Consider the following 21697-nt stretch of genomic DNA (forward strand, 5'->3'; position numbering starts at 1 on the left):
TTCTCCGTAGCCCTCGACTAAGTCAAACCAGCCTTTGAAACTCATTTGCTGAATTCTGTTTCTCTTAGGCATCAATGTAATCTGCTCTAGTAATTATAATGCATTGACAATATTAGAAACAGCCCAGAGATGTTTTGTTCTCAGTTTTGATTTATCTTACATCATAATAATAATAATAATAGAGTTTAAAATTTCAGTGCTGAAGTTAAAAATATGAAAAAAATAAATACAAGTTAAAAAAATTCTTCTCTCTTACTTAACCATCACATATTATTTTGCACATCTAGGGCCAACTTGTATGTCCATGCATGTGCATATATATATATATAAGTGCAGCATGATCATTTTTGTCTTTTGGGTAATGCAGTAGAACAGTGGAAAATCAATTAGAGAGCAGCACAGTCCCAACCCAAAAATCTGCAAACCCTACCATCAGGGCTGGCAGCTTTAGCATTCAGCAAATGTTAAAACGAATCCACTTTATGGCAAGATATTTTCATTGGTCAAACAGCTTCATGCAGGTCAGCATAGTCCCTGTCAAGCCAAGTGAGCTCACTTTCTTTGTCCATCAAGTAGCTGCATTCATTTGAACTATAACCGCAACTGGTTCAACTGGGGTGGCCCACAAAAACGCCAGCATTAGCCCTACAGGATTTCACTGAATTTCACTGAATTTTTTTAGAGTTGGAAGGGACCATAGAGATCATCTAGTCCAACTCCCCTGCCGAAGCAGGATTGCCCAGAGCATGTCAGAGCACGTTACTCAGGACTGCATCCAGGCGGGTCTTGAAAATCTCCAAAGAAGGGGACTCCACAACCTCCCTGGGCAGCCTGTTCCAGGGCTCTGTCACCCTCACCGTAAAGAAGTTTCTTCTCATATTTGAGTGGAACCTCCTATGTTCCAGCTTGTGCCCGTTGCCCCTCGTCCTCTCACTGGCAACCACTGAAAAGAGTCTGGCTCCCTCCTCCTTCAACCCACCCTTCAGATACTTAGAAGCATTGATAAGGTCTCCCCTCAGCCTTCTCTTCTCCAGGCTAAAGAGTCCCAGCTCTCTCAGCCTTTCTTCATAAGGGAGATTTTGGAGTGTCCTTCATAAACCATGCACAGTAGTTGTTAGGGGAAAAAAGGAAATGGGTAAGAGTCTGTCTGCTTTACCTCTTAATCTTTGGGGCAGTTACTCAGCGTGGAAGGTATTTTTCAGAAATGGACTGAAACAGTAATGAAGAAGTCAGTTTGTCATGGGGGACACAAATTCAGAAGAAATGGTTAATTCTTACTAAACAGCTTTTCTAGCATTCATTTCTGTTATTTTTACTCAGAGGAGCGTAAGAGGAGAAAACGAGGATCGTAAAAGCATTCTAGGAATGAAATGTAAAGCAAAGAATGAAATGTATCTCCAGTCTACAGCTCTCACAATTACAGGGTGAAATCTTGCACTGGGTGGAGAAGGCAGTTGGATGGAACATTTCAAATGAGTCTGCTGCATACCAAATATTTCTATAAAACTTTCAGTGGGATCAAATGTAAGGGAACCTGCACTCATGTTGCTGTACAAGAGAAATGACACCACCACCAAAAGACCCTGAAACTGCGTGTAGCTTGGCCAGACCTTGGTGGTCCCTGCTGCAACTACCATGGTGGAAAACACCTGCCTTGTGAGCCCAGCAAAGCTCCCAACCCTGCTAGGATGGAGACGGTCACTGACAGAAGGTTACTGGGTTGTGGTGCTGTCCTCCCAAAATAGGGAAGGGACAGGATGGAAAGAAACAATACATAATGCATCTTTTGTTTAAACAGTCAGCTCTGTGTGTTACTCCTCACTACAGGAAGGACATTGAGCTGCTGGAGCGTGTCCAGAGGAGAGCCACCAAGCTGGTGAGGGGTCTGGAGAACAAGTCATATGAGGAGAGGCTGAGGGAACTGGGCGTGTTTAGTTTGGAGAAGAGGAGGCTGAGGGGGGACCTCATTGCCCTCTACAACTACCTGAAAGGAGGGTGTAGAGACGTGGGTGTTGCGACGTGGGTGTTGGCCTCTTCTCCCAAGGGAATAATGACAGGACCAGAGGAAATGGTCTGAAGTTGCGGCAGGGGAGGTTTAGATTAGATATTAGGAAGAATTACTTTACTGAGAGAGTGGTCAGGCACTGGAACAGCCTGCCCAGGGAGGTGGTGGAGTCGCCATCCCTGGAGGTATTTAAGGAACGTATAGACGTGGCACTTCAGGGCGTGCTCTAGTGCCTGAGATTGTTGGTTTGTGTCTGTTTGTGGGTGGGTGTGGGGTGTTGTGTGGGGTTTTTTTTGTTTGTTTGTTTTGTGGTTGGACTTGATCTCAAAGATCCTTTCCAACCATGAAGATTCTGTCATTCTGTGATTTTCTTGCCAGTTCTGAACAGCACATGTCTATCCTGGGCGGATTTCACTGCACAGTGTGTAGCTATAGCCAAGTATGTGCCCAGGAGGAAAAACTGCAATAGGACCCTCAACTGAACTAGCCACCATTGCAGTGATTTGCAAGCCTTAGTGGGAGCACAGGCCTTGGACTACTTATTCAATGATTTACCATATTAATTGGAATATTTCTGATTTCTTAAACAATATAATGACAAAATCACCTAATACTCAGAGATATGCATAGCTTTTTTTTTTTTTAAAAAGCTCATTCTTCAATGGGCATTAGTTTTCTAAATAAATTTGAGACATTTAGACCCAACTAACAAGACATAAGTGAACTAACTGGTGACTTGTGGTAAAGGAGTGTACACATAAGGAGGGAATATATACAGTTATGCACACACACATATATTTGCACATATAGACACATGCACACACGTATGTGCACACTGAGCAAGTGAAGCCTGAATCTATCCTCTGAAGTCTCAGCATCAGGGAGCAGGAGGGGGTATCTCTCTCCTCTCTAGATCTCTTTTTTCCTAATCATCAAGCAAGACAGCAGGAAGCTGGTGAGAAACAACGCACTGAAAGCCTTGGGGAAGGAGAGTGAGGGGAGTCGGGCATCTGTGAGTGGGATTTGCTCGGTAAGCTGGAGCAACAGGTAAGGCACCAGTGCTGTACAGCTGCTTGCAGACAGGAGGGGGCAGAAATATCAGGTGCTGCTCTGCATATCTGCACTTGGCAGGTGTATTCATTAAAAGTAATTATGCCTTTTATCAGGTCAGACAGTCATTTTATTTTGGCACTTTAGTGTGCTAGAGTTTTGTTCACTTATCAAATATTTATTTAAGGAAACCGCACTGCATATGCAGGTTTTACATGAACTAGCAGCAAAGTAATTCATTTGCGAGTCTTATTCCTTCACGGGGCATGTATTGAAATGGGCTTCGGCGTAGTCAGTTAAATGTCTGTAATAGTATATTCCATTTCTACTTTAATTTTCACAGTGCAGCTGAAAGGAAAAGCAGTCACCACTGTTTCCTCATGACGTCCCTCAATTTAAACTATCAGCTCTGAGCCTCCACTCCCTTGCCAGCTCCCGAAAACCCACCTGAGCTCACCTGAAGAGGCTGCTCAGGAGAGGAGCCGAGGGCAAGGCGGGAGGGAAAGCAAAGGCTTTCTTTCCATGGAGGGACTCAGAGGTGCAACTTCACACCTTTTAGCTTTATGATGTGTAAAAGATGGGGGTCCCGCTGAGCAAAGTGCAGCTCGTGGGGCGCTTCCACTGCAAGCTTTAACACATTCCTGGATTAAAAGAGGGCCCCGTTGGCAAGGGGAGGGCTGTAAAGTGAGGAGAAGTCTCGGGGTGCCAGCCCTTGCCTGGCAGCGCCTCGAGCAGCCTCGGCAGGCACAGGAGTCCCTCTGCCAGGCAGGGAGTTCGGGCGGCTGGAGGTGCATTGCAGGGAAACCGGCCCCCGGAGAGGCTGCCACAGGGAACAGGCAGCTCAGCTCATCCTCCGGAGGCTCAGCCTGCCGGGTACCCACCAGCGCACTAGAAACAAAGGCAGCTCTGCCCACCGCCTCCCTAAAATCAGGTGTGCCCCCTCACAGGCCATTCAGCCCTGGTGCCTCTGACCCTCAGGGATCCAAAATAGCTCCTTCGAAGCAGCAACAGCCTACTTTTAATAAATCAGCAGCCTCCTTAAACAAGCACAAAGATTTCTACCTCTAAATGCATTTTAAGTTGCAACATTTTATTTCAACTGCTACAGCAGCCTCTCCAAGCCTGTGGGTCTGTTTGAAAGGCCACATGTCTAAGTCATTTTCCATATACATTTCACCAACTTTTAAAGGATCACAATAACATTCAATTAAAAAATAAACAAAAAAAACCCAATCAACCAGCAAGCACTTTATTCTATCTAGGAAGCAGGCTGTAGCCTCTCTTCTGAGAACTAGTGGCTTTTCCAATAATGATAATTATCTGCTCTTCCCTGACAGAGGGATGTATCGTATTGAATTGAAGAGGACTTTGAAATAGGAAATATAAAAGCACTGCTAACTACCACCAGCACTGCTTCTGGACATGGCTAACCCAGGTCACACTAACACATCACACCCTTCCAGAGCTTGAACAGCCACAGTTACAATGACAGACATTAGCACTAGGGGAATGGACGATACTCGGGCTATTTTCATGGATCCTTTCCATGAAATTCTGAAAACACTCTGCTAATCACATTCCTTAGTAGTTATGGGGAAATAATTTAAGCATGATTGAGAGGATATGGAGGAAGAAAGTATCTATGTTTTCACTAGCACAACTCTTTCAGTGGAATCTAACCATCGGACAGGTCATTCTTACCTTAAACATATTTTAAAATTCTCTCACATTTGAATATTCGTGCAAAAATGCCAAATACTTTATCTATTTTTCAAGTAACTTGTGTAGCACAACAGTACAGTTCAGTTCTTCTCCTTTGACTATGGATGATCTTAGATTGGAAGCCCAATTTTTAGACAGCTTATCTCAGGTAAGACGAAACTCACCCTGGTCTTTACTTCTTCATTTGTTTCAGCCTCTTCATTTTTTGCACTCTTTGAGACTATTTAGAATTAGAAAACTGAGGCAAGAAGATTCACAGAACTGTATAATTAAAAGCCATCCCTAAGGAGCACAACATCTTTACATGTCCCTTTTAGTGTCCCTGTGGACACCCTTTAGTCCAGATTTGACCAGTGACAACACTTGTTTTTACTTCATGAAACATTTGACATAAATTTAACCCCTTTTTTACTAAGACTGACATTACAGTTCCCTTAAAATTTATTTTGCCAATCACTTTCATAATCACTGATCCATAATGAGTTTTGTTGCATTGTTGGAAACATTAGAACTGGGTTGATTTCAGAGTTAGCCACAAGTGGGTTTTTCTTCGGTAATTCTTAAAAATTTCTTAGAAATTCAACAAGACTTCTTTATTTTTTTTAAAATTTGATTTTTTCATGTAGCTTCAAACAAAATAAACTGCACAGTTTCTAGCCCAATAGATGGACTACCTTCAAGAAGAAATCTCAATTCCTGTGCAGTCCGAAATGGCATAACAAAATAACCGAGTTCCGAATGCCCACCGATGCTGCATTATCTTACAAGAGGGAACACATAAATGATACAGAAGATAAGTCTTAGTTCCTAATGTGTGGCCAATTCTTGTCAACTAAAGGAAAAACTATGGCAGGCCTTACCAGTGTGGCTTCGTTTGTGAACCATGAGCACATTGGGACCGATGCAAATTATCCCACAGATATCACATTTTAGCTTTCCGTTAGGAAGTCGAATGCCTCCAACTCCTGACATAGCCTTGCTGCCTGGGCCATTGTGTGAGCCATTCATTTTCTCTCCCGAGGTATCAAGCATTCGTAAATCCTCCGCACATTCTTCCCCATTCATTTCACAGGCACGCCCATTCTCTTCATCACTCTGAGTCTCTATTTTAATATTACCAGCTGAAAAAAACAATACAGGATGCCACTCAGTTTTGTTACAGAATAAATATGGTGGCAAAGAAACAATCACATCAAAGGAGATAACTTCTAAACAGCATGTAAAATATACCTAAATAACAAAGGCTATAAACACGACTAGGTTTCTATGGGTGGTGAGATGACTTTGCAACACATGGAGCAATGAACAATGAACATCAGTAAGACAAATACAAGGCATCCAGTGAGCTGGTAATCCAAACAACATTACAAGTCTGTTCCTAGGTCACTTGGAGTTTTTTGCATTTGTAACATTCATTTTGACAATTCAAGCTCATTGGAATGAAACTGAAAATTAATCCACTTCACATGGATTTGTCCAAAACAATTGTCAAAGTAACTAACTCATAAAGACAATGGATGAAAATGAACTGAAAATGCAACATTCTCCACTTGGCAGGAAGATCCCAAGGGTCACACTGAATCCAAATATTTGGTTTGCAGTTCTGTGGGGTAAGCAAGGGCAATGGGAAAGCAAAGAATACAAACACTGAAAAAGAAACCAGGCTGGAGAAGGATGGAAGAAAGAATTTAAGAGCAAGAACTATCATGAGAGGAAATTATAGGAGTGATAGTTGTTTTTTCAGGACAGCTGGATTAGGATCGCTGGGTATGAGGACAGGATCTCTACAGCCATGAGTTACTATTAAAAAACAGTCAAATCAACAAAGGTCGGTGGGAAAACTGTTTTGAGTTTTTTAGAGAAGTCCTTTGTGTTATAATCCCATAAGTGACAATTGCTTGCAGCTAGAAGAATAATTCAGGTATAAATTTGCCATAGCCTCACTACATGTGATAACATGCAGGTTGGTAAATTTGGTCTGATATGAACACAGCAAACCTAAATGTTACGGAAAATGGCTAAGATTCAGATCAGTTAATGCCACTATTCATTCCTCTTCTCTCCACAGGACTGTATGACATTTTGTGTAGAATAAATAATCTTCACAGTTATTTCCCTCTTTTCTAATTTGATGATTTTGGTGAAAAAACCCAGTTCTTCATTAGGCTGAAAAAGACCATTTAATCACCCCAAATCTTACTTTCTTTTCAGTGAAAAACCTCTTCCTCACCCCACCCCACCCCAAAAAGGAGAGACTTGACTTTAGTGGCTGAGCACACGAGGGGTCTATTTCATCCAATAAAGGCCAGGTCTTTTCCTTTTGTGGAACAGTAGTTTCATGGTAGCCTTATTTATAAGTGGTGGTGTAGCAATGATAAAATTCATTCTAAGGACAATAATTACCTCAAGAGATGAAAGACCTTGACTTTTATTTGAAATTGAAAGGTTTGACAAACTCTTCTCTGCTACACCCTGCAACCTCCCAGGTGTTCCAGGAGGATTGCACGGATGTGACTGACAAGAGCATCTGACTCAAAATCCTAACGGGAAACACATTAAGTGGAAAAGTGTTCATATATCTGAATGTTGCTTGACTGGATACATGTTATAAAGTCTACCAGTCTAGGCATTTTAATGATTCTTCAAATATTGCATTTTTAATAGAAATCATATGCAAGACAGAATGAGTGCACATCATAAATAGCAGTTCTTCCTATAAATTGTATGCCCTAAAAAGAGGAATAATTTAGAGATATGGAAAAAAAAACAGTCAATGACCGAACAGTGATTTACAAAGACGGTATGATTGGTTAAATGGAAGTGAGCTACACTATGCTGCAAATTTAGTGGACTACAACCCCATACTGATGTTTTCACCATGGCGAACGGAAGCAGTAGACCTATTTGGCTTGAGCATATGAGAGATTTTCCAGAATTCATACACCTTTTTTTTTCCCTCATAATTATGAGGATAATAATTTGAATGTAAACTTATTTATACAAAATAGTTACAAGTTCCTTGCCTGCCAGGGATTTGGAGAAGGTGGCTATTGAAGTTGTTAAGTTAAAACAAAATACATGCGAACAAAGCAAAAAGATCAGACTACTTAAGCCTTTTGGTAGCATATGCAGACAAACGTACATTACTGAGAAGTGAAATGGCACAAACAAAAATTATAAAAGTAGGAACTAGATGGAAATACTTCGTAGTGAGCTGAGTTTGCAGTATACTTACGGGAAAAAGATTTGGGAATTATTGTGTGAAAGTCCCTAAAGCCTTCTGCCCCGTATGCAGCTGCAATAAAGAAGGCAAACAGAATGCTGGTTTGTGGTACTGCTAGCAGTAAGCATAAAAGAAGATGGCATTATTGCTATAAGAGAAACACCTAGGAGAAAGACAGAACTGTCATCACAGAAGCAACACAAGCAGTTTAGGATGAAGCAGGAACAGCAGCAGGACAGTGGGCAGGGGAATCCTGACCTGCCCAGAACAATTCCCATTTGTAAAAATGCCCTTTTCTTCCAAAACATCCAACAAGTTTTAACATGTTTTCTAAATGCATAACCTCTCTTGGGTATTCCCCTTGCTCACAGGTTAACTACTGCTGAAGTCAAGAGAACTTCTGCTCAAGTGTATAGAAAAGGTCAACAGGAGCAGAGCACCTAACCCAGCCTTCTCCGGCCCCCAGGGAAGCTGTGTCCCTACAGTGCAAGCTTCCTATCAGGATTTATTTTTTGTTAACATGCCCTCGTTGTGTGCCAGAGATTTCTTCTTTGTACAGCTTTGTTTCTAATCACTGCAGTTATAAAGAGGGAAATTGCATTGTTTTCTTCTCATGCCTGCTGGTCTTATGCAATGGAAGAAGGTGGCATTCAATTATACATATATATATGTGTGTATATATATATATTATTGTGTATATTGGCTTATTTTTTGTTTGTATTTCTAAGGCTTGTCCTCACAATGTGTCTACACAAAAGTGGCTGCACAAACACACTATACCCTGCATATTATGAGCAGCCACGTGCAAATTAACATGCCATGGGGCACACTGGTACAAGTAATGATGGAGTTCATCACTTGACATAAGCAATGATAGGGATATTGATCCAGTCAATCTTCACTAAAGCTCTCCGCAGCTATGTCCCTGGACTACCGTAGCTGTGCTGCTCAATGAGTGTCCCCAGGCAGACAAGGCTGAGCATCCAGGATGCCCTTACGATTGCATCCATTCAACAGTGCAGCTCACGGCAGGGGCTCCGTTCAAGTGCAGAGCTCACTGCTGGTGGCAGCTGATGGATGGTGAGGCCACCTGCTTCGCCCTGGGTCCTCACGAAGATTTTATAGGTCTAATTAACAAAAAAAGTATCTTCATATTCAAATTTAGCACTTTTTTCAAACCTGTTTTCCAAATGAAAAGTAGCGAAAAAAGCCCCACTGATGTAGGAGACACAACAGAAGAGAGAAATTGCTCCAGTAGAAATACTAAGGATTTTTATTAAATCTGAATGTGAAATTGGAAGGCAGGCTATACTTTTTCTTTTTTTTTTTTTTTTTTCTGTAGACTTAGACTGAAAATAAAAATCAACAGTGTTTTCTATTTCTTTTGTAATAGAGGTTCCTGTACCTCCCTTGCTATGGAGGGGAAAATCACTCTTGGAGCACTGATGATGTGAAAATACCTGGGAATCAGACTTTTCAGATGCACTGATCAGGAACATACTCAGCATTTGTACAGGTTCCTCACACAGTTACTCTATATATTCTTTGTTGAAATAATTTCTGTGCACATCCATGTCTATGTACACATAGATGCAGACATTAATTAGCTCTGCAATAGTTCGCAGTAATTTCTCATTGGCCCTTCTAACACCATTAAGAAATTACTCTTTGATTAATTTACTTCAATTTGTTTGTAGATGACCTTAAAAGGCTCTGTATTTTACTCTCTTTGTACACATTATTGCAATTCAGGGGAGCTTAATCCAAACCGTTTTTTTTTGTGCAAGGAGCGTGGAGTTCACCAGTGTCATTGAACTGACAGCTCTCCTCTACTCCCTTCTTACCTAGCCAGAGCATGGAAAAGTTACCCAAAAGCAGGGCACTGGGTGGGTGTCTTGTGCTCTCTGATCTTTACTGGGAGCTTCACTCAGGATTCTCTGAAGAGCATTTGAAATTTATGTTACTAAGACTGTTCTGTATTCCACGGTTAAAGGTGGTTTATGCAAGTCTTTGGAAAAAAACCCAACCAGACAAGAACTGACAAGTCAAAGGGGAAAGAGGTGATGATTTGATTTATCACTGAAGAGCAGTGTACCTGGCTCAGCACAAGACTCAGGCTGGGACAGTCGGGGAGACAGGACGGAGGGCGAGGTGACAGTCACGCTTCCCTGGAAAGAGTTGAGCAATGTGGCAAGAGAAGGGAGGCGTTTCGCAGAGTGGAAGAGTCAGTAGTGGGGAGAAAGGAGAAACCAAATGGACATCCTGGGAAACAGGATGTGGAGGGTGGCTTTTAAAGGACAGAGAAATAGGCAGTTGGAAAAAAGGCATGTGAAGAATTAGTAATTTGTTTTCAATCCATTGACAATTTATTTTCTCTTATAGCTATGGGACTCCCTCACAGATGTAAAATCCTTTCAGTTTTGTGAGAATTTGGCACTGGCACAGGTTTAAGTACCTGGGCCAAGATCCCATTTGGAAGGGGACATTTACCTCCCAAGTCATACTCTTCTCCGGTGGGATTTTTAAAGAAGAAAAAAGCATAAGACCTCACTATCAAAGGAATTTAGAGAGTAACAGAGAAAGATAAATCACACTGAAGCTTCTGGGACATTTTAACAATAGAGTTCCCTGACTCCCTGTGATTTTTAATGGGATTTGAGCATCTTTAGTACTTGTATGCCAGTAGGTACTTAACTACATTTTGTGGCACACAGCTGCCTTTAGGAAGTTATCCTTTAGCCTTTCTTTGAAAATAACCATGATAATCTGATTTTTGGTCCATGCAATGTCTTGCTCATACTATGTAGCCAACAGCAAAGAAAAGATCTTTCTTCAAGTTGCTTTGAATAGTTTGGGTGCATGTAATTTTTTGTTTCAGTGGCTCATTTGTTATTTCAAGACAAGTCAGAAGTATTTTATTGATGCTAGTTATTGTTTAAATGGTAGCTTTAAAGTCCAACAAGAGCTTTTCATGAAGACACCACAAGTATACAAGCAGCGGACGGATGAAACTGCAAAAATACTGGACTGATTTGAACTCTTATGGTGGGGAAGAGAAAACCTTTAATGCTACCCTTTGTAAAAAATTAGAGTAAATATTGCTAAAAAGGCAGATTATGATGAAGAAAGCCTATTAATCAGGCCAAAAAAAAATCACCTCAGCATGCCAACAGGTGTCAACAAAAGCATCCAGGATCTCTTCCTGTTTACATAGGTGCAAAACCCAGAGAACACAATATTGCCAGGAATTCCACCCATTATTTCTGGTATAAGACATATCAGCTATTCTATTTTGTTACAGTGCACCAAATTCTAGCACTTAGCTGTGACCTGAAATCCAAACCTTTCCCCTTTTCTTTTTACATCATGGTCATTTACTGTGGCATCAGTTCTGTTCTCATCACATAGGAGCACTGCAGGTGGAGGATGCCATTCTCAGACATGTAAGGCACACAAGCAAGTTGTTTGTCCACAGAATATTTAAGGAGTCAGTATTCACTGGCTAGGCTTGACAAGAACAAAGACCAATTCTTTAACTTAAATTATGTTTCCATTAATAATTCCCTTACGAGATTCTGAAGTGACATGAAGAATCACGTAGGTGTAAAAAAGGCCAGCAAAAGGTCTGGGCAGAGTAACCATAATTAGTTATGCAATGGCATCAGCCCTTCTTCAGTAAAATTCAGCAGACACAACATAATGTAGGTGGGACTGATTCAAACTACCTAGTTATGTAGCTATAGAAAAAGCTATAGAAAAGCATCCAAATGCTCTTAAAAATTACTGCTTTGCCCCTTTCTTTTTACATATAGCACTGCATTGCTCAGCTAATCAAGCATTTGCAGTGTCTACATGTCTACAGTGCTGAAAGTTAGAGGCAGCTCAGAATTGCTTAAAAAGTCAGAGCCTACAACGCAACTTAATTGCTACGGACAAATGAAAACACATCAATAAATAAAAGGGGCTGTACACAGCCCATGTTGCAACAAGCTCTTACGTAGGGCTTCTGTTAAAAGAGGATCCAGCATTCACTGTATCACAGAACAGAGAGACCACTAGAACAGTGGGAGGCGAATGTCCCAGGCTGGCGAGGCAGCCCAGCAACGTGCTGCTGGCACCTAATTGTTTTGCGTGAGAGAGCTGAAGGCTCTACCACAGGCTGCAACATGGTGAAGAGGGGGCAACAGATAAAAATGAAGGCTTCTTAATGACAGGATCTCAGCTGGCTTTTCAAAGGGAAACAAAAATAACAGAAAGCAGAGTAGTAGCAGGAACCACTGGGGCACACCTGCAGGGAGAGCAGACTGGTGCCGACGGATAAGGAGATCCTCCTCGTGAGGTCCGTACTGCCCCTCCTCTGACTCCAAGTGCCAATCAGCCCTTGCCAGCCAATTTCTTCCCTACTCTAATTTTGGCTTTCAATCAAATGAATATTATTCCAGAAACACAGGCGTCCACAGATAAGCTATCTCTCACGGGACAACCAGTGTGAGGAGCTCCACCCATGTCATCGCCCACCACTGCCATTTCCTCCGCTGCTGCCCATGGGGAGGTCCCCAGAGTGCCAGCCCCTGCCAGTGTGCACGGCTCGGCTTCAGCAGCAGGGAGCTGTGCTCAACGCATTGCAAAACACATCAACATGGTTTTCCGGGGGCTGCAAAGAGATCAAACCGTAGGGAATGCAAACAAGAGAACAAAACAACCCACAAAGTATGTCCTCTCTAGGTACAAAAAGTGGCTCTTGCTCCATGGTGCAGACTCCTGGTAACCTCCCCATAGTTAACTATGGGAATCCCCTAATGCACCACTAAAGACGGACAGGTTGAAGACGGATTCAGGTAACGCCCCCAAAATCTACTCACACACTTGAAGCTAGGTGCTTTTTAAGTATCTTTCTGAATTTGCGTTTCAGCAGGAAACAATCTGGAACCAAGCCAAAGGGCTGATGTAGTTCACAGTTACTGTCTTTGTTGTGCTCCTTGCTGGTACATTTTGTACTGGATTCACATTGTTTTTTCAAAGGACTGTTAACTACCTGGCTGCTTGATGCTCATCATCTGAATTATCAGTAAAACTAAGTTTTAAAGGCGAGAGAAAGAGCACTATCAAGAAAAGCCACGTTAAACCTATTTCTCAAGTTCCACACGTATGTGTAACCCATGCTTCCTCTATACAAAGTACTCTAAGTCTTTTACTGGCTGCATGATGGAGAAGCTAAGGGAGCTGCTGCAGGCTTGCTGGTAACAGACTTAATTGACACTTTTCTGTTTTGAGAAGTAAGCTGGGAAGATTTTCAAACTGGAGGGAAACGTTTGCTGACAAATGATGGCAAGAACAGAGCTTCTCATCCTCAACGTCTTTGTCTCTTCTGCTTCCAGCAGATTTTTTTTTAATGTGGGCATTAAAAAATGAGGAAGTAGCAAAAGGGCATTTAGCAAGAAATTTTTACAAAGCAAAGTAACCTCAAGTAACTATACAAAACAGTGAGGTAAAAACACTAGCATATATGAAAACATTCCTGGCTCACATAGGTATATCTGTGTGGATACACATGCTTATGTGCCGAGTCTGGAACCTGTGAACCTGCATTCTCCATAAATGCTTATAGGCACAAAAGTAGAGGCTTATGCTCTTCCCCAAACAGTAACAGTTAGCCAAGAGAAGCGGAGTCTCAGACATATGGTAATCTAATATTTATAAGGCACCCCCCTTCTCTAATCCTTCCACAAAGCCTGCTTTGGTGAAATTCATGGGTGTTAACCTGTCCTCAACTAATGCAACAAAATTCTAGCTAATGGCAGGCAATAGCCTGGGAAAACGTGAAGAGCAAATATTAGTGTTTTGGAGAAGAGGATCAACTACATTGAGATTTAACAGGGAGACCAAAGGAGCTCCTCACAGACGGGAGAGACAGGCAGGCTCCTGCACGAAGCCATGCTGTCATGGCTGGAAGTTGTCCTTACCCTACTGCAAACCTAGGGGTTACTGGGGGGATACCCAGCCAAAGCAAAGGGCTTAACAAATGCAGAAATGCAGTGAGTAAAGCACAGCTACACACTTAAGGTGCTCGGTTACACACAAATGATGTAAACTGTAGTTAGAATGGGAATTTTAAGCCTGCCTGACCAAGAGAAAACGGTATGAAATCTGAACACGTACAGAGGGTATCGGTCAGACTGTACCAGCTGAAGACAGCAGTCATTACCTTGCAGGAGAAAGCTACCGCTTGGGAGCAATGAAGTGTCCTCGGGTCTGTGGTAGGAAGGGGAAGACACAGCTTCTAGGCTCGCCCTACAGCCAGCGGGGTGTGCGGGGGTGGGGGGCACAGGAACAGGCAGGGAGGTGAACTGTTTTGTATATTGCTTCAGAGCACCTAAATTTGCCTTGCCCTGAATGCAAAGTTAGCCCTTGCAAACCTTCCCCTTTTCACGCTCCAGCTCAGTGAGCTGCTTACACGCCTTTAATTTTGTCGCTGGAGCGGCACAGAGCTACCCTGGCTCAGGATCAGGCCCTCACAAGTCCACCCATGTGAACATTTAAGGTGCTGTGCCTTTGCTGTCAGCAAGATGGACGCGGGGACTTTTCCCAGGGACAGTTTAGCTACCGTGATGATGTCTTGAGTGCTATTTTACGCAAGTGTCAAGAGTTCCCCAGCTGTCAAAGGGTCGGTAGACCTAAAATTACACCAAGCAGTAGACCTAAAATTAGACCAGTTTAGGTTTGGGGAGGTGCCTATGGGTTCTGTGCCCAGGCTATGCACTGTCAGTCTCCCCTTTCGAGAAGAGCTCGGAGGATGAAATAGAGAGGAACCTTGCCATTTCAGCACTTGAGAGGGAATACTTCATGACAATTTCATTATCTTGCCCACTCAGAAAACAAATTGCAGAGCAGAGTCCTCTGTGTTCCCCTCCCCGGACAGGGGAAAAAAAAAACCCAAGTATACTGAAAGTTTATTTTAGACTAAAGCAGATCAAACACAGTCATTGCTTTATGAGTGATAACGTAGATGGTGTCCCTTGGGACTGTGCAAAGAAGGTAGTCCTGAGGTAGTCTGCTTTAGATCATGTTAATCCTGATACTCAGTTATTTTTCTAGAAGTATCCATCTGAGGCTATTGAAGTTTTTTTTCTTTATGGGTAGTAGAAATATTGTCAGAAGGTTTTGAGACGTAAACTGATGTTCACCCGATTACAGTGTTCTCAACAGTCCAATGAAAGGAAATCCTAATCTACACCTTCTGGGGAAGAGGTATAAATTGTTCTACACAAATCTTAAAGAAATTCTCCAAATGCAGACATAGCAGGTAGCTCCTGAGGAGAAAAATGTCAGGACAAAGTTAGTTCTTCTCCACCAGGTACTGCAGCCAACGCTTTGCTACAAGGACTTGGAGTCCCTCTCAGGCAACCAGTCCTCTGTGCTGAAATGGCAAGAAACCCCAAATGATGCTGGGAGACTCTCAAATACTCAGAGATCTGGATCATTCTGGAAGTCTGCAAACTCAGTTCAGTCCACATTTTTAAAAAACTTCTTGTGTTTCCTCACTTCCTTGGCCATTTTTAATGCTTGTTGTTTCCTTCCTTTTACCTCGGAAAAAACAAGCCCTCCTTCCCTTCCCTGAAGAGATCCAATCTTAACCATATTAGCACTGTGATAAGTCATCTCCGACACTGGATGCCTCTTCTGTGAGGCATCCAACAATTGCAAAGTGGTATACTGTTTCCTTGGGTCTCTGAACCTCTGAATGCTAAGAGAAAAATCTAGATTTCACTAGCTTTCTGCAACATCTGACTCAAAAAGGAGGAGAGATTATTTAAAAAATCCCAATTTCTCAGAAAGACACGGGGAAAAATATGACAGAAGTTCAGTCTAAAGAATTTTCTATATGTAAAAGATATTACATCAGAAATGGCATCCTAGCTGAACTTCCTAGCTTTGCTCTGCAAGCACACCTCAGCTGTGATTTGAAACTACTGGATTTAGGAGTCCCTATTCCTGTCCTGAAGGTTATCTCCGAAATCAGAAAGGAACCATGCCCCAGAAAGGAACCATGCCCCAGAAGGGAACTCCAAACTGAGGTTTAGTTGGGTTTCTGGTGCAGGTATCATCACGCTTCCAGAGGAGAAAGGCCAATATGGCAATCCACTCAGGTGCAGCTTCCTCAAACCCTGAACAAATCTTCAGCAATGCTTAAGGCTGCTGAGTGTAAAAGGGTGTTGTAAAATTATTTTACCACTCTCTTGAACGAGTAATCTGACATTTGAAACTCACTGGAAACACAGTCAAGACCACAATCTTCAAACAGTCACAATCACCATGCTTAGTATCACTATCTTGCATCAAATCGCAACCGTTTTCTTAACATGGATGGATCAACACAGCATCCAAGCCAACATGTTGCTGCCAGAGCTTCAAGAGAAAAGGCTTTCAAAATAATAGTTGATGAATTAAATGGTCTCCAATAGCACCACTTTAGACTAAATTTTCATAAATAGGCCCAAACTGACAATTATGAACAGGAGAAACCTCTATTTCCCAGAATACAGAAATTCTTCCATCAAGGCCTTCATTTCTGGCAGAGGTATAGATCAGAATAATCTAATGTGGTTTAACCAATTCATTAAGTTAATTAATTAATTCAAATACTGCTTGAATTTTTCTAAACTCTTCCATTCATTTTAATATGCCCACCAATTATTTTAACATTAGTCCACCAACAAAAGATTTTTTACAAAAGTAACTAATGTTTTGGGGCTCTTCAACTTCAGACACTAATGAAACGAGATTATCAGAAAACAGATCAACCTGGAAAACACTGATCACTGGGAAATCAGACCACTGTCTCAAGCTCCATCTCTGAATTCTGGGCATTCAGTCACCTCTAAAAATCAGGATCACCCTGTTTAGCATGCACATACAGGCAGGCAGGCATTTGTTAGCTCCTCACAAACTCTGTTTGCCATAACCTGTAAATTGATCAGTGAAGAATTGATTAAAAAAAAGAACATGTATTGGCATATTCTGATTTCAAAGCTCAGAGCCAGTTCAGGCATTGCTTCCCCATCTGCAGCAGAGGGAGACTATCAAACCCTTGTTCCACCACAGCACCCAGTGGAGAGCAATTGTGAAGTATCTAAATGATTTGGGAGCTTAAGTTCTCCTTAACTTCTAGTGGTATCCAGATTTTTAAGACAACCTGAACTTCTCATGGGGGATGGAGAAATAGCAAACCTACACTGAGAATGCTGTTGAACTTGAGTCCAATCGCAGCCATAGCTGAGAAACATCACAGCTTCCCCCTTGTCCGGCTTAACAGGAAACCTCTATCTACTGTTCCTCTAACTCCTTCCACAAACACACAGCGCAGTCTGGACATATTACCCATTTCCTCCCAACCCACAGTTGTTTATCTCCTTTGCATCTGTCATGGCCTAGAAGTTTGAAGCCAGTCCTACACCAGTTGCTATGATGTAAATTTAAATCAACTGATTTGAAAGCTTCCAGGAGACTACAGGCAGGAGAGGAGAGGAGAGGAGAGGAGAGGAGAGGAGAGGAGAGGAGAGGAGAGGAGAGGAGAGGAGAGGAGAGGAGAGGAGAGGAGAGGAGAGGAGAGGAGAGGAGAGGAGAGGAGAGGAGAGGAGAGGAGAGGAGAGGAGAGGAGAGGAGAGGAGAGGAGAGGAGAGGAGAGGAGAGGAGAGGAGAGGAGAGGAGAGGAGAGGAGAGGAGAGGAGAGGAGAGGAGAGGAGAGGAGAGGAGAGGAGAGGAGAGGAGAGGAGAGGAGAGGAGAGGAGAGGAGAGGAGAGGAGAGGAGAGGAGAGGAGAGGAGAGGAGAGGAGAGGAGAGGAGAGGAGAGGAGAGGAGAGGAGAGGAGAGGAGAGGAGAGGAGAGGAGAGGAGAGGAGAGGAGAGGAGAGGAGAGGAGAGGAGAGGAGAGGAGAGGAGAGGAGAGGAGAGGAGAGGAGAGGAGAGGAGAGGAGAGGAGAGGAGAGGAGAGGAGAGGAGAGGAGAGGAGAGGAGAGGAGAGGAGAGGAGAGGAGAGGAGAGGAGAGGAGAGGAGAGGAGAGGAGAGGAGAGGAGAGGAGAGGAGAGGAGAGGAGAGGAGAGGAGAGGAGAGGAGAGGAGAGGAGAGGAGAGGAGAGGAGAGGAGAGGAGAGGAGAGGAGAGGAGAGGAGAGGAGAGGAGAGGAGAGGAGAGGAGAGGAGAGGAGAGGAGAGGAGAGGAGAGGAGAGGAGAGGAGAGGAGAGGAGAGGAGAGGAGAGGAGAGGAGAGGAGAGGAGAGGAGAGGAGAGGAGAGGAGAGGAGAGGAGAGGAGAGGAGAGGAGAGGAGAGGAGAGGAGAGGAGAGGAGAGGAGAGGAGAGGAGAGGAGAGGAGAGGAGAGGAGAGGAGAGGAGAGGAGAGGAGAGGAGAGGAGAGGAGAGGAGAGGAGAGGAGAGGAGAGGAGAGGAGAGGAGAGGAGAGGAGAGGAGAGGAGAGGAGAGGAGAGGAGAGGAGAGGAGAGGAGAGGAGAGGAGAGGAGAGGAGAGGAGAGGAGAGGAGAGGAGAGGAGAGGAGAGGAGAGGAGAGGAGAGGAGAGGAGAGGAGAGGAGAGGAGAGGAGAGGAGAGGAGAGGAGAGGAGAGGAGAGGAGAGGAGAGGAGAGGAGAGGAGAGGAGAGGAGAGGAGAGGAGAGGAGAGGAGAGGAGAGGAGAGGAGAGGAGAGGAGAGGAGAGGAGAGGAGAGGAGAGGAGAGGAGAGGAGAGGAGAGGAGAGGAGAGGAGAGGAGAGGAGAGGAGAGGAGAGGAGAGGAGAGGAGAGGAGAGGAGAGGCAGCACCTCTAATTAATGGGTGCCCTAGGAAGTAGTTGGAGCAAAGTCCATGGGAGTGAGTTTTCCCAGCTGCCTGATATCTCAAGAAAGCCACCTCCTTGTTTTCATCCACGACATGTTCCAAAAGTTCACTTCACACACAGACATAGGTGGTAAGAATAATTTTTCCTTTGAGGTTCTATTGGTTTTTTCTTTTCTTTTTTTTTTTGGTTTTTTTTTTGTTTGTTTGTTTGTTTTTGCTTGTTGTTGAAAGGACAATGCTATGAGCTGTGCACAATATGGGCCTAGAGGTGTGCTCAGTTTTCATGTCTCTGCAGGCAAGTTCAGAAACACATCAAGGCTATATCTTCTCTGTGGCAGCAGTACTGTGGGAGACCCTTAGACTGGCACAGGCTGACATCTATCCTTTGCATTCAAGGGCACAGTGATCATTCAGTTTGGGATTATCTTAAACTATGTGGAAAGCCATTATCCCAAACTCCAGAGTGGGAAACTTTGTTACTTTCTGTGATTTCTCTTCCCTATTTATAAACCTCTCCCTTCTTTCCCTCAGGTCCCCAACTCCTGCCTCTCTACCCTGACCTGCTTCTGCACGCTCCCAGAGGTGAAACCAAAGAGCTGCAGTTGTGACACTGCAGTTTGTGTGTCATATTGTAACTGGGTTTCCACATCCTCCTCACTCTGTTGTAAAAGCACTCGAAGAGGAAGAAGGGCAAATAATGAAATATAGGAAAGCAGGAAAAGAGGAAGCAGCCAAGAGACAGCAGCCCAACTGAAATGCTAAGAATTATGGAGAAGTGACAGAAAGGGAAGCACAGACCAGGAATTATACTTGGTGGCTTCGCAGAAAAAAATTTAAAACAAACAAAAAATCTATAGGCTTGGCCTTTTCTGTCTCTGCAGCAATGTTGTAGATTACTATTCCTCTCTGACTTTCGCCCCCTGTATTCCCCTTCCCACTTACTTTTAAACAGTTACCAAACTGTGCTGCTCTGTGTGCGGCTGGACTTCACCAAACCTGAACCAACCGCCACCCTCCTCCTTATCTTCATATCAACCAAGAGGAGGGGCTCCTCAAATCACTCTGAGAAAAAAAAGAGGGAAATCAAACCTGAAGAAAAGCCCTCAAAATGCCTAGCCTCCGGGTGAGAAGGCTTGATTAGGCAATGGTCTTATTTGCTGAAGGCAGCCCCGGAGGATGGAGTGATGGAAGAGTACAGAAGGAAATTGGCTAAAGCAGAGTAGGGATTGCCCAACTGGGCAATCCTGCCTGGCTGCCAGCGGATAGAACAGCCAGTTTAGGAAGTCCTTCCACTGAGATCATGTACTGTTCTGTCCCGCTCGTTCAGAACGAAACTTGAGTAGAGCAGAAAGTGTTTGAAATTCACAAGCATAATTTTCTCTTCTCCATTTGCAGGCAAAAGAGCTACAAAGCAGAACACAAACCTCTTTAAGAATGTGACCCAGCTTTTTACAGTCTCCCATTTCTCAGGGACTTTTCAGCAAGAATTTGTCCGTTGAAGGACTGAGTAGAAAGTAAAAACTTGAGAAATGACCCTCTATAAATATCACAACGCTAATAGTTATGCATCCCTTTTGAGTCAAGCTCCACTCTTTATCTTATCCGGTGGCTAACTGAATTTTGTAGTTTCTCAGGAAGATAGTGGTGAAATCCTCCATGTAAATGAAGACAGGAGTGTTACACAAAGGTGTACTGCGGTATAATTATTTGTTCATCACTGCATGAAAGCTACCCTGTTGGAAGAGCTCGTTCAAAACCATTTGTGGCTATTCCCCCACAAAGGAGGAGGCTGTCAGGAGGTGATAAGAAATGGGTATTAGTGAGGCTTCACTTTCTTTGAAACGCTCTTGCACAGAGAATATCAACAGGCTCAGCTATTTTCCCTACCATTTATCTATGAGAATTAGGAAATATCTTCTGGGCCACTTGATCAGTGTTTAGTTCTTCAGCTAAAGTTAATGTATTTGGGGACATGTGGGACAGAGGAGAGATGACTTTACCTGCATAGGAAGGAGTTAGCAGTTTCCTCTGTTGCAAACAGCAACAGTCCCTTAGACGTTATGAGTGTTGGAGACCTGCACTGCATGTCCCATCCTGCAGGTCTGACTGCTCTTCCACTTCTCTACAGATACAGCACCAATACTTCTAGTTCACAGTGGCACAGTTTATACACTGCATTATTCTTCTAGGGATGGCAGGGTGACCAAGCTGTGTAATACCCATGTACTCCTATGTGAGAGGGACTATGACCATTGTACATAGTACCTCCCTACTACAAAGAAGGGCTGGTGTATATTTTGGGTTTGACAGGCATGACCTGCTGCCTTTTGGCTTTACTAGTTCTGGTCTGGTTTTAACTTCAGTGGAGCCCCTCTTGATTTAGTTCAGCATTTCCAAAGACAAAAGCCAGTCATGCAGCTGTTTAAGAAACAATGCTATGTCAAGTCAAATGAGTATTGTAGGAGAGAACTTAGCTATGGATGTTCTCCACAGCAAACCTGCAATTTTTCTACTTGATTTTGGATGAGACATGTCAAGCAAAATATACCCTTTTCCTGTCAAGCCAGTCATAATGTTACTTACTGTTAAACCAGGACAGCTGGAAACAGCTAAGCGTTGGCCTCTGCTGCAATCCCAGCCATAAGGAAAGGCATGAGTAGTTTGCTTAGTTAAGGAGCAATACCACAAGGGGATTTTTATGCTGATGTAAACTTGGAAAAAGGAGAACATTAAATAGCAATAGAAATGGACAATACTTGGTCCAGAAATACTCTAAGTTTCTCACCAATTATAAATAGTACTTATCTTTTAATAATGGTCTTCCTCACAAACAGTAGCCTTCTGCTTCAGCCTATACAGAATTCAATAACAAAC

General features: G+C 43.2%; 1 protein-coding gene across 17 annotated transcripts in view; it reads right to left on the reverse strand.

Annotated features, from left to right (window-relative positions):
- Positions 1 to 21697, reverse strand: part of IKZF1 (IKAROS family zinc finger 1) — a 69547-nt gene that overhangs the window by 13668 nt on the left and 34182 nt on the right. For 6 of the 17 annotated variants that reach the window (XM_074146971.1, XM_074146983.1, XM_074146977.1 and 3 more), the window contains one exon: positions 5638 to 5898. The exons of 10 other annotated variants lie outside the window; for them this stretch is intronic. In XM_074146971.1, coding sequence (XP_074003072.1) covers positions 5638 to 5898 — 261 coding nt within the window. Of the gene's footprint in view, positions 1 to 5637; positions 5899 to 8012; positions 8073 to 21697 lie in introns of all 17 variants that reach the window. One more of the 17 variants, XM_074146986.1, reaches the window with a different exon arrangement.

Source organism: Numenius arquata, chromosome 4, assembly GCF_964106895.1.
Source record: "Numenius arquata chromosome 4, bNumArq3.hap1.1, whole genome shotgun sequence".
NCBI lineage: Eukaryota > Metazoa > Chordata > Aves > Charadriiformes > Scolopacidae > Numenius > Numenius arquata.